The sequence below is a fragment of the Triticum aestivum genome, chromosome 5B, assembly GCF_018294505.1.
Source record: "Triticum aestivum cultivar Chinese Spring chromosome 5B, IWGSC CS RefSeq v2.1, whole genome shotgun sequence".
In the NCBI taxonomy this organism is placed as follows: Eukaryota; Viridiplantae; Streptophyta; class Magnoliopsida; order Poales; family Poaceae; genus Triticum; species Triticum aestivum.
In genome coordinates, this window is record NC_057807.1 from 209,685,322 (window position 1) to 209,698,996 (window position 13,675).

Consider the following 13,675-nt stretch of genomic DNA (forward strand, 5'->3'; position numbering starts at 1 on the left):
AGACATGTCTTTTTGCGTATGCATTTGACTGATATTCTGAAAATGTCTCCTTATGCTAAGTATATGAAGGAGATTGTTACAAATAAAAGAAAGATATCAGAAGCTGAAGCTTCCACCATGTTTGCTAATTACACTTTGAAGGGTGGAATACCAAAGAAACTAGGAGATCCAGGAATACCAACTATACCATGCTCCATTAAAAGAAACTATGCTAAAACTGCTTTATGTGATCTTCGAGCTGGTTTTAGTGTTATGCCTTTCTCTTTATATCGTAGACTTGAATTGAATAAGTTAACACCAACGGAAATCTCTTTGCAAATGGCCGATAAATCAACTGCTATACACATCGGTATTTGTGAGCATGTACATGTTGTAGTTGCAAACATTACTATCTTAACGGACTTTGTTATTCTTGATATTCCCGAGGACGATAGTATGTCGATCATCCTTGGTAGACCCTTTTTAAATACTACAGGGGCTGTTATTTATTGCAACAAGGGCAATGTCACTTTTCATGTTAATGGTAATGAGCATACGGTACACTTTCCGAAGAAATCACCTCAAGTTAATAGCATCAATTCTATTGGAAAAATTTCAACGATTGCTATTGGAGGTTTTGAATTCCCTATTCCTACTGTCAAAAAGTAATATGATATTCTTATTGCTGGGGACATGCATATCCCCGTTGAGGTAACCTAGTGTTATTCGAAAATTCTCTGGTTTCATGTCATTCGGAAGAAGTTTCTTAATAAAACTTGATCAACCTTGTTAATTGATTCCTTTTGATGGGCATGAGATGGATGAATTTAGAAAGCACAACTTTCTGTAGCCACTTTTTACTTTCTGTTATTTAGAATAAATAAAGCAAAAATTCTATTATTCGTCTGTTTTATGCATTATCCGTCCAATAAAAAAATGTCCGGAAAATAAAAGTTCTCCAAATGCCCTGAAAATTTAGTATGTTTTTATAGAATATTTAAGAATTTTTGGCAATGAGAACGCACCAGTGGGCCACAGGCCCTGGGGGGGCGTCCACCCCCCTGGGTGCACCCTGTTGGCTTATGGGTCCCACGTGGGTCCTCCTCACTTATTCCAGCACCCATCCACTTCATCTTCCTCGAGAAAAAATCCCACCATTGCTCAAACCCGTGTTCTAGCTCATTTTGCTGCCAGTTCGATCTCCTTGCTCAAAGCTCCATTCACAATACTATTTTGGGAGATTGTTCTTCGGTATGTTACTCCTCCAATGGTCCAATTAGTTTTTGTTCTAGTGTTTTATATATTGCAATTTTTTGCTACTGTGGTGACCTTGTTCTTGAGCTTGCATGTCAAATTTATATGGTCCAAAGTAGTTTTGATGCATGATATACCCTCTAGACACTTGTAGGAGTAGTTGCTATCAATCTTGTTGAGTTTGGTTCACTTTTATTTTGTGTCACTAAAAATTTCAAAAAAAAATTAGAGGAATAATAATGTTTAGGAAGATATACCAAGGTGGTTCCTCGAGGAAGCAATCCCCAAGGCTCGCAATTCGTGAGCCGGACCTTGAACCACCAAGAGAAGCTCTAGTATGGCCTTGCGAATGGCCGTCGGATCAATTCATGGTTCATGCAGGATTTAAGGAGGAATTTCATGCATACGTGCATACTGCTGGCCTTGAAGATTTCATGTCAGATAAGTGTCGATAATACTATCACCTCATTGATTCATTTGCGAAGATTTAAGTTTACATCACAACGCAACACCCATTTCATTTTATTTGATCTCTATGATAAATCACATACCATGGACCTAGAAGATTTTAGTGATGCATGCAAGATTCCACAATGGGGTATTCTTAGTGAACCTCGTAAAACTGATATAATGATTTCCTTGCTAGCATCACTGTGGGAGAAACTAGAAATATTACATAAGCTACCATAGGGAGCATTCACTTTCCTGCCATACATTATTTTGCTCTCTTTATGGGTAGGTGCGTTAATGGTAAACATGATCATAGCCACCTTTGCGCTTCAGATCTTAGTGTCCTCAATGTGCGGTATTGGGTGACAAATGATATAACTTGGGGGCTATTATTGCAAGGAGGTTACATCTCAATACTAAAGTTGGAGATTTCTTTGGTGGAATTTATGCCACCCGTTTAGCCAATTATCTAGAGGTACCCGTAAGGGAAGATGACATTGAGTTACCACCTGCTTCCCTTGATTACAATGCTATGGTGTGTTACCAGTTTCTTGAGAGGAACGAATAGTCCCTCCTGTACAGACAAACTTTGACAAGGAGCACGCCTTCTGTATTACGCTTCCCGCTCTTGCCTTCTTTAACTTTCAGGTGAAACGAAGATACTTCATAACCAGGGCGAAGGCGGGCGAGTATGAGAGAGCAGAGGAGGCCGCTCGCCTCCATGAGGTAGCTCGCGAGGCAGTGGCTGTCGCAGCTCAATACAACCCCAACTACGATTTTGGATATCCACCAGGCCAGCCGTGGCCCTAGACCAACTCAGGCCAAAAGCCTAAGCTTGGGGGAGTATGTATTTCTCACTGACACTACATTCATGTTCACACACTCATTTCAGTTGTCGGTGTTCATACTTTTTCATTGTACTATCCATGTTAGTTTATTTTTTTTTCTTGCTTTCTTCTTATGTGTTTGAAAAACTTTGAGAAAATCCAAAAAAATAGTTCTCTCTTCTTTATAGTTTTCTTTCTAGTTTGTTTAGTAGTAGTACTAGAGAAAAACCCAAAAGATTTCTCGTTAGTCTTTTGCTTGTTGGGAGCTTTCCCATGTAAATAGTTTTTCTCGTTCTTGATTTACCTTCTTCAGGAAAACAAAAACTTCAAAAAAAATCAGTGTGTTTCTTTGAAATTCTTTTTCTTTTCTTTGGGCCGAGAGGAGAAACCACGATAAAAATGTTGAGTGGCTCTCATATGCATTATTGTTGATCTAACAAAGAGCCCATATTACCTTGTCTTCTCCTTTGAATAAATGTTTGCAGATTCCAGCTTAGTCCAATGCACGTGCACTCTTATTATTATTCACACCGTTCGGTCGGGCAAGTGAAAGGCAATAATGACAATATTTGATGAAATGATTGAGATGAGGAAAAGCTGGTATGAACTCGGCCTATTTTGTTTTTGTAAATATGATTAGCTCATCATTCTTGATTCAGCCCATTATGAATGAAACATGTTTGCAATGACGATTAGAGATTGTAGCTACTCATGCCATGCTTAATTAGCTAGGAGTTTATAATGGTTTACCTTGCGTGCCAACATGCTTTTAAAATGGTTGTGATGTAGTATGATAGGATGGTATCCTCCTTTGAATGATTCGAGTGGCTTGACTTGGCACATGCTCACGCATGTAGTTGAAACAAAATCAACATAGCCTCCACGATATTTATGTTCATGGTGATTTATATCCTACTCATGCTTGCACTCAATGTTGGTTAATCTCAATGCATGTTTATGACTGTTGTCGCTCTCTTGTTGGTCGCTCCTCAATCTTGTGCTAGCCTTCACTTGTACTAAGCGGGAATACTGCTTGTACATCCACTTCCATGAACCCAAAGTTGTTCCATATGAGTCCACCATACCTACCTATATGCAGTATTTACCTGCCGTTCCAAGTAAATTTGCATGTGCCAAACTCTAAACCTTCAAATAATAATTTGTTTTGTATACCCGAATCGCTCATGTAGCGACTGGGGGTTGTTAGTATCTTCCATGTTATGTGGGTTATTCTCACGATGAGTGTTTATTCACTTGTCATTCACGAGAAAGTGGCTGGTATTCGGGATGCCCAGTTCCATGCTCGAAATCAAATCAATATAACTTCAAAACAAAACTCCCCCAGGACTGTTGTTGGTATGGACGATACCCGTTGTTTCGGACAAGCGGTGGAGTGTGCTTGTTAGTGGAGGGGGGTAAAAACTTTACCGTTCTGTTTGGGAACCGCCTATAATGTATCTAGCATGGAAGATAGTGAGATCTCTTGGTTGTTATGTTGACAATGAAAGCATACTGCTCAAAATTATGTTCATCTCTGATTTAGAAGCTTCGAGCTCTGGCACCTCTACAAATCCCTGCTTCCGTCTACCAAGGGCCTTTGTATTTAATTTTATTGTTGAGGCATCATCCTCTTATAAAAAGCACCAATTAGAGAGCACCATTGTCATTTGTATGCTTTGTTATGAGTTGATATTGAGTATGAGTGTGACTGGATCTCTTTTACCATGAATTATAATGTCTAATTAATCCTTGATCTTCAGGGGGTGCTCTGCATTTATGTTTTGCGGTCTCAGAAAGGGCTAGCGAGATACCATTCTGTCATATTATATCATGATTGTTTTGAAAAAGTGTTTTCATTCGAGATTTGTTATTATTGCTCACTAGTTGATTATATCATTGATATGAGTAAATGTGAGACCTAAATGTTATTGTGAATATGGTTAGTTCGTAATCTTTGTTGAAAACCTGAATGATGGCTAGACATATTTGCAACAACAAGATCAAACAGAGTTTGTAAAAGTTTTTCTTTGTCACTTTTAGTTTGTCAACTGAATTGCTTGAGGATAAGCAATGGGTTAGGCTTGGAGGAGTTGTTACGTCTCCATCATATCTACTTTTCCAAACTCGTTTGCCCTTGTTTTCGACTCTAATTTGCATGATTTTGAATGGAACTACCCCGGATTGACGCTGTTTTCAGTAGAATTGCCTTGGTGTTATTTTTGTGCAGAAATAAAAGATCTCAGAATGACCTAAAAATTTACAGAGAATATTTATGGAATATATTTAAGTTACTGGCGAAAGAATCAACCAGAGGGGGTCCACCCATTGGCCACAAGCCTGGGGGGCGCCCCCCACCCCCCTGGGGCGCGCCCCGGTGGCTTGTGGGCCCCCTGGACCTCCTCCGACCCTAACTCCAACTCTATATATTCACATCCGGAGAGAGAAAAATCAAAGAGAAGGATTCATCGCGTTTTACAATACGGAGCCGTCGCCACCTCCTGTTCTTCATTAGGAGGGCAGATCTAGAGTCCGTTCGGGGCTCCGGAGAGGGGGATTCGTCGCCATCATCATCACCTTATCCATCGCCAATTTCATGATGCTCACCACCGTACGTGAGTAATTCCATCATAGGCTTGCTAGACGGTGATGGGTTGGATGAGATTTATCATGTAATCGAGTTAGTTTTGTTAGGGTTTGATTCCTAGTATCCACTATGTTCTGAGATTGATGTTACTATGACTTTGCTATGCTTAATGCTTGTCACTAGAGCCCGAGTGCCATGATTTCAGATCTGAACCTATTATGTTTTCATGAATATATTTGTGTTCTTGATCCTATCTTGCAAGTTGTAGACACCTATTATGAGTTATGATCCACAGACCCCAAGGTGACAATAATTGGGATTCTTTCTGGTGATTACCGTAGTTTGAGGAGTTCATGTATCACTAAGTGCTAATGCTTTTGTCTGGTTCTCTATTTAAAGGAGCCCTTAATATCCCTTAGTTTCCATTAGGACGGTGCTGCCACGGGAGGGTAGGACAAAAGATGCCATGCAAGTTCTTTTTCATAAGCACGTATCACTATATACGAAATACATGCGTACATTATATTCATGAATTGGAGCTAGTTCTGTGTCACCCTAGGTTATGACTGCTACATGATGAATATCATCCGACACAATTATCATTGCCGATCCATTTCCTACAAGCTTTTCACATATTGATCTTTGCTAATATACTTTTGTTGCTACTACTATTATGATCATTACAAAACTGCTACTGTTACTTTTGCCACCGTTACCGTTACTTCCATACTACTCCCTTTGTCCCATAATGTAAGACGTTTTTTGACACTACACTAGTGTAAAAAAACGTCTTACATTATGGGACAGAGGGAGTACTTTGCTACTAAATACTTTGCTGCAGATATTAAGTCTTTCAGGTGTGGTTGAATTGACAACTCAGCTACTAATACTTGAGAATATTCTTTGGCTCCCCTTGTGTCGAATAAATAAATTTGGGTTGAATACTCTACCCTCGAAAACTGTTGTGATCTCCTATACTTGTGGGTTATCAAGAGCTGTATATTATTACCCAATGATGTATGGCCATCCTATGATGTTTCAGTAGATTCATTTTTTCCTACTAGTTGACCCGTTGCGCCAAATGGCGCAGAGACCTGCTGAAGACATGTTGTCGATGAAAATAGTTTCATGCTGCAAGAACCTTCAACTAAATCGTGCTATTTTTTAAACATGTTTATTATGTTGTTAAATAATAGTCTAGGAAAAGGGAAACTTTGCATAATATGAATATGTTCAGTTTGAAAATATGGTCACCATGATGAGAGAGTAAAGTTGGCATGGTTGTATTTTTTTAGCAAGTTTGAAAACATGGTTATCATGATGAGAAACCTAGCCATGCATATTGTTACTGCAAAAAAGAGGGAAAAGATAAAAAACCTAAGAAAAAAACATGTCTTTGTTGGGCATATATGGAGATATAGGGATCACGAGGTATTAGGATAGCCCATATGTTATTTAGCCCAGCCCACGTAGAGCGATGCCTGTGGCCCGTGAGGAGCTGAATATGAAGCGGCAGGGGGTGGAGCCAGCGAAGACTTCCTTCCTTTCTCGGTTCCTCAGCTGGGTGACAGAGGCGTTTCGTCAGCCGCCGACCGGTGCGATTTTGCGCCAACTGGCGCAAAGATCCGCTAAAGCCATGTTGTCGATGAAAATAGTTGCATTTTGCAAAGACCTATTCGATATTTGTAGTGGAATGCTATACTGAAAATATGGTTATCATGCTGATGATTCCATGGCTTAGTTGATTTTGTTACGGGCAAGCACATATGACAACAAATTTAATCTCTCTTAGTGAGGGGAAACGGGGACCTGTTGCGCCAAATGACGCAGAGGCACCCTATGCACAAGGAAAAAAATTATCCATGGTTCAATCACCTTTAATAAGAAACATGGTCGATTGTTGTCTACAATGAGATGTATATATACACATTTTAATTTGATAGCACAAAATATTTGCTACCATCTTCACAAAGAACCATTTAAAATCATGTACGCATTGAAAATATGTGCGCTTTCCGATGACTGTGTTTGAGCAAAAAATACATAGGCTTTTGTTTAAAAATATATGTGTGTATAAAATCATGATTTCTTTGCCATACACATAGTAGAATACAAATAAGCCAGGGGACTACATATCAACTCCCTTGCTCTTAAAACAAAACAATAAAACCTATCATTTCTTCTCTTCAGAGCATTCTCCTCCTCTCCTTCTCGGGTGCCCTGTGTGGCTTCCAACGAATCCTGCATCACCACCGCCAAAGCCAATGCAAGTGTTATTTAGATAGCAGAAAAACAATGTGCAATACAATTATATAGACATCTCTAGCAAAATATTGATTGCACATGTAGATGGAGACTAAAACGAAGAAGGCATTAAGAATCAAGACGGAGAAGACTGGTCATAGTATCAGCCAGGAGTCTCAAATGAAGTACTCCCTCTGTAAACTTTTATAAGAGCGTTTAGAATTTTAGGACACAGCCGACAAATGGGGAAATGGACAGTTTTACCCTCGATTTGAAATTTGAGTCGTCTTCCTCCTCCAGAGCTCGCGTCGTCTTCTTCCTACAGGAGCTCGCCCGTCTTCCTTCTCTAGCGTGCCGTCTTCCTCCTGCAGGAGCTCGCGTCATCCCCTTCGTCCAAGCGCTCGGGCCCCGCCTGCAGGCACTCGCCCCCTTCGTCCAGGCGCTCGGTCCAGATCCCAGGTGCCCAGTTCGGCCTCCGCTGCGCCCGCTTGGTTGCTGCCGCGCCCGCCCAACTTGGCTGCCGCTGTGCCCGCTTGGTAGCCGCCCCCGCCCAGCTTGGTCGTCGCTGCCCCAGATTGGTCCTCGTCGCGCCCAGCCCACCTAGCTCGTCCCCGCCGCCGCAGCATATTGCTTCCAGGCAGGTTCTCCTCCCCTCTCCCCTTGCACAACAGCAGAACTCAGATCAATTCTTGTCTGCAATCTTACAAATCAATTCTTCTGTACAGTAGAAGTCAGACTAATTTCACAATTTTCTGCACAGTATCACTTGTGGGCAATCTTACAAATCAATTCTTCTGTAATCCATAGAGTACTCCTGCATTTGAAAAAAACCAAATCGATGTGTTCTCATAGAAGATTCTTTTCATGAAATTTGCTCATGTAAGAATGAGAAAGCTGATGTGCACTTCTGTAGCGATAGGGGCATGCACTGAATTGATCTTAGCTTCAAACAGACTGAACTGAACTGATAGGGGAGACAAGGAGATGTTATAGCGTACCTGGGATTTGAGGAGGGGGCGATGCCCAACCTACGACTCATCTGTCTCCATAGCAACGATCTAGCTGAGTTGGAAATTAATCTGGTCGATTCCCGTAACTAGGCATCTAGCTAAGATGGAAATTAATCTGGTCGGAGCATGTGATGTTTTCCTTTGTTCCAATTTCTGCTTCTGAACATATTCAACAGTATTTGCCAGTCCGGTTGCAGGATGAATGGTGGATAATCTGATAAAATCTTCAGGCCATTAACACCACATCTAGTGAAATGCCAAGGAAATTTGTCTTAGCTTCAAACAGACTGAACTGAATTAGTCTTAACTTCAAACAATGCATCACATGATCATTCCAGTGCCCACTTGATTGTAATGTTCCCACCCGAATCAAGCGAATCGTACGCGTCTGCAAAATGCCAAGGATTACTAGATTCAGCAAATTGACACAAATTTTACAAATGGCTCAGTTGAATGATCCTAGAGTACTCCTGCATTTCTATATAAATAAAAGGAGGAGTACCATGAAGGAGCATTTTGTCTCTACCGCAGCATTACTATGAATCTGTACAACAACATCTAATGATACTCCATATTTTTTTTCTCTAACGAAGTATTACAAAGAGTTCAAATTTATTTGGTCAATCTGGGCAAATGTATATGAATCTCTATAGCTGAATAAGCTAATGCATATAAATTCACACTATTCTGCATTACTACTCTTATTCAGAAACTACTCCATATAAATTCAGCAAATGTATAGAAACTAAATTATCAGTTAGCAGAATTTACAAAGAGCTGAATCTTTGCAGCAGCATCTAATGATACCCCATATAAATTTATTACAGAGAGTTCAAACATCTGCATATCTAATGTTTTAGCTTATAAACTTAACCAGTTCTGAACCATATAAACTGAAGATTGTGTCATTTGATGGACTTGTTCATGCAGATATAAGCAAGAGAAGCAGCAACACAATCGTTTGAAGCCATCCTTGAAAGAAAAGAATAAAAAAGAAAGGATCAAGTTCTGTTTGTCAATGCTTGACGAGACCACCTTAGCAGCTCCAAGACCTAAATTCATCAGTATGCACAACATTGTGCATATTGACGAAAAGTGGTTCTATATGACAAAAATGAACAGATGCTACTACCTCCTCCCCGAGGAAGATGACCCGGTCAGAACTGTCCGGAACAAAAACTGTATTGGGAAAGTGATGTTTCTGACCGCTGTTGCTCGACCTAGATATGACGCTGAAGGCAATATGACATTCTCAGGTAAAATTGGTGTCTGGCCCTTTGTGCAAGAGATTCCTGCTGCTAGAAGAAGTGAGTATAGAGCAAGAGGGACCATTGAAATCAAGTCCGTCAACATGAACCGACGGGTAATGAGGAGGTATATGATAGAAAAAGTGGTTCCTGGAATAAAGGAAGTCTGGCCCGCAGATGATACTAATCCAATATTGATCCAGCAAGATAACGCAAGAACGCACATTCTTCCAGGTGATGCAGAGTTTGCAGAAGCTGTGGCTACAACTGGTCTGGACATTAAAATAATAAACCAGCCTCCAAATTCTCCTGATCTAAACGCACTTGATCTTGGATATTTCAGATCCCTTGAGTCTTTGACCGACTGTAGAGCACCCACAACTATCAAAGAACTGATTCAAGGTGTGCAGGAAGAATTTGATGAGTATGATGCCGGAAAACTCAACAGAATATTTCTAACACTTGAGACCGTCATGGTAGAAGTGATGAACCATGAAGGGGAAAATGCATACAAAATTCCACATTTGCGCAAGGATAGATTGGAAAGGCAAGGAATCCTACCACCTAGGATTCACTTTCCCCGTGAAGTTTATGAACATGCCATGGATATTCTAGAACAAGATGTCCAGTGAGCTTGGATTGGAAAGGGAGAGATACCGTACTCCATGTTTGGCTTGTAGCGAAAGGCTTGTACTCCATGTTTGTAGTGGAAAGGCATTGACTAGTGTGGAAAGGAGATGAGAGGATAGGAGAGGAGAGGCAAGGAGAGGAGATGCTTGTACTCGATGTTTGTAATGGAAAGTCTTGTACTCGATGTCTGTAGTGGAAAGGAGAGGAGAGCATATGATTTTCTGAATTTTAGGAATTTTATATGAATTTTAGGAAGTTTCAGAATTTATCCCAGAATTTTATATGAAATTTCTGAATTTGCGGAAAGGCTTTCTGTGATTACATTACCTGAATTTTATATGAAGTTGTGAAAGGCTATGTATGATTTCAGAAAAAAATATTATATGAAGTTTTTGAAGTTGTTGGAGAGGAGACAGAGGAGAAGAAAGGGCTTTGTATGATTACATTTTCTGAAATATTCTGAATTGTATGCAAATTTCTGAATTTTATGTTGTTTGTTGGAGAGGAGAGTTTCTAAATTTCCTTCTGTTTGTTGGAGTAGGAGAGGAGATAATTACTCCTGGTCCTTTCTACATCAATTCAACATGAACGAGGAGCTCCTAATATTGTGCTAATAATTCACCAACTAATAGGACTCGGCTGATAATTCACCAAATAAGCTTGTGCTAATAAGATGCTACTCTGCCGTCAGCCTTCTTTTATTCCTACACCTCTTGGAAAAAAATAACACAAACATGCCTCTAGTGGAAGTAGATAAATAGGCTAATGAAAGAGTACTCGTCCTAGTGGTAGATTAATTGGACAAAATTAAAAGATCATGGTCAGGCTGCTCATGGTCATAAGCAGAGCAATGTAAAGCATGCACTGTTGAGAGTCTTGCCGCACTGGCATTTCCTTATAAACTAAACGCCCACATTTCATCATTTGTACTCGAACAAAAGATTCACAGAAGCAGTAGATAAGACTGCATTTGTTATAGCAGTAGCAAATGACAGGTGATTGGTTGGATACCTGCTCCACTACATTTGCTATAGCACATGTGTTCTTGCAAAAATCGCCGATACAAACTGAGTATGAAAAGAAGCAGCACAACATCATTGGCATTCCTATTTGGCATTTTACTCCTAGATACAGTATGATTATTTCTGGGGTAAAAGCAGCAACCCAACCCCAGCTATTCACTCTGAAAGAATAGAAAGAAAAGGAAGGCCCCCAAGAAGGGGGCTGGACCCAAATCCTCTGTCTCTGCTCTGATTTTTACCTCTGTTTTTCTTCCCCGACGAGTTCAGTGAATCTGCGTGTGCATCCATTGGATCCCACCGTGCTAAGCTAGTTCGAGTGAGATTAGAGAGGAGACCTTAACTTCTCTAGACAATAGTACTCCTCGAATCATCCATACATCCATACAGAGAAGCAAGAAGAGTACCTGCAGACACAGTCCATCGTCGACGCAGCAGAGGAAGATGGCGGGGCACATGGAGGAGCTGCCGCAGCCTGAACAAGGACACACCGCTGCTCTGCTTCGACGGCGCCGTGGACGACCCCGGCGTCCGACTCGCTCCCCCGCCCCTGCTTCTGCCGCTGCAGGGGCTTCTTCACGCACTCCTTGCTCCAGCAAATCTGCAGCTCAACATGGGGTAGGCGCTCCTCCTTGCAGGTCGAGGGCGACGAGGAACGCCGGTGTTCGTCACCGGCGTCGTCAAGCAGAAGAAATCCGTCACCGTCGTCGAGCAGGAGAAGGCTGTCCTCCCGCTCCTCCTCGACCTTGGTAAAAAGGGCAACTTTGCCTCGAGCGGGAGAAGGTGGCGCAGGAGACGCCGGCGAGAGGGAGAAGGCGGCGCAGGAGAAAGGGAGAAGGGGCGACACCGACGCGGGCGAGCTAGGGAGCGGCGCCGGCGTGAGGGAGAGCGGCGCCGGCGAGAGGGGGCTAGGGATTTGGGGAGAGAGTGCGGTGAGAGGGAGGGGAATCAGCAGAGTGAGTGAGCGCGGGGCAAAATGGGAAACGACACAATTTGCGTAGTGTGGCGAAATTTGAACTGCACTTTCTAAACGCTCTTATAAATGTTTACAGAGGGAGTACCAGCCATGACATAGTTAAGTTTTAGTTCAAATATCATGTAAAATCTTTTCAGCTTAACTTAAATAAAAACATACTAAGGCTCCACCATGTGACTTCCACGTAGAAGGTTCTCATATAGATGGACCAAAAAACAAGAAACATTTTCCTGTCAAAGGCTCCACCTTGTGACTTCCACTTAGAAGGTTCTCATATAGATGGACCGACGAGACAAAATTACGACAGGTTAGACCAAAAAACAGGAAACATTTTCTTGTCAAAGGTAATTCAAAATTAAAGAGAGGAAAATCACAGTCTCTCGTTTTGCCAAAATTACTGTGTCGACCTGATTGTTTTTTAGAGGCCCAAATTTGCTTGATTCTAAATAGATGACACGGTAAACTGACTATAAAAATCGGCAGTTCATACCACAACCCAATGACTAACAATGAACATCTCTCTATATGCAATATGATTTCAGAGTCAAACATACCATTATTTGCTATTGGACCAACCAAATGTGGTTTCAACTCCACATGAGAAAAACAATGTAGGAACTGAACATACATCCAAGTATACAAAACCAAAAATTCAAGCAAGAATTAGACAAGGCATCTAAGGCCATCATAGCATTCACTCACCCTGGTATGTAGCATCGGTGGAGCGAAATGTGTCAATGCCACGATAACATCCACATGTCCACCTTCATGCCTCCATGACTCCTCCTGCCGACCACGCGCCTCTACCATGGCGTGTCCCCACATTCCCAGCCACGCCTTCTCAAGTACTCCCAAGAAGATAATGGTAACAACAGACTGTGCCAACATTATAAACTTAATATTAGTAATTATTGGACATACGTTTAACTTGCACATGAACTATGTAAAATGCAAAATTACTAATGCCAGCTTAATAAAATGACTCCGCGGTGTCATACATGGAAAACCAAAGATCATGCTTAGTACTATCTCAGGTAGCAACAAATAAGCTAAAAGAAGGGAAACTTAATAAAGGTGTTGAATCACATATAATTCATGTTGCCCTTGATAATGGATCAATCTACTCTTCCTAAATTAAACAATAGTGAAATTCCAGTAAGCCTAAAGGCATGATTTGCACATATAGGATATTTCGTCCTCCCATTGACGAAGACGATGATGCAGTAGTCCAATACATATGAAAGCAAGTGGTTTCGTCATGAAGCATATCGTCATGGTGCAGATTTGGTTTTCTGAAATAAGGCATGAGCAATTAACAAAAAGATTCATCGCAGATGGCCAGATCTATGAATGCAAACATGTTATAATCACCTTCTTAAAACATGCAAACCAGTAATATAGGTAACAAACGGTGAGTTCAGCAAGATTTTGGACACGAAATGTTATTTACATATC

At 41.1% G+C, this 13,675-nt stretch overlaps 1 protein-coding gene across 1 annotated transcript; it reads right to left on the reverse strand.

The window, feature by feature from the left end:
• Positions 1–7,084: 7,084 nt before the first annotated feature.
• LOC123114722 (uncharacterized) lies at positions 7,085–13,030 on the reverse strand. Its single transcript, XM_044536153.1, has 8 exons — positions 12,923–13,030; positions 12,775–12,838; positions 11,652–12,279; positions 11,487–11,554; positions 8,694–8,736; positions 8,337–8,594; positions 7,603–8,152; positions 7,085–7,335 (listed from the first exon to the last, which is right to left on the reverse strand). The coding sequence occupies exons 1-6, from the start codon at positions 13,028–13,030 to the stop codon at positions 8,459–8,461; spliced, it is 1,047 nt and encodes a 348-aa protein (XP_044392088.1). The 3' UTR covers positions 7,085–7,335; positions 7,603–8,152; positions 8,337–8,458.
• Between the last annotated feature and the right edge of the window lie 645 nt (positions 13,031–13,675).

Bases quoted from the DNA above. Each gene is read 5' to 3' on its own strand.
- LOC123114722 (XM_044536153.1), bottom strand. From the start codon at position 13,030: ATGGTAGAGGCGCGTGGTCGGCAGGAGGAGTCATGGAGGCATGAAGGT. The intron at 8,737-11,486 runs GTAAAAATCAGA...GGCATTTTGCAG, and splicing joins GTCGGGGAAGAAAAACAGAG to ACGCGTACGATTCGCTTGAT. The intron at 8,595-8,693 runs GTGGGCACTGGA...GCATTTCACTAG, and splicing joins GGTGGGAACATTACAATCAA to ATGTGGTGTTAATGGCCTGA.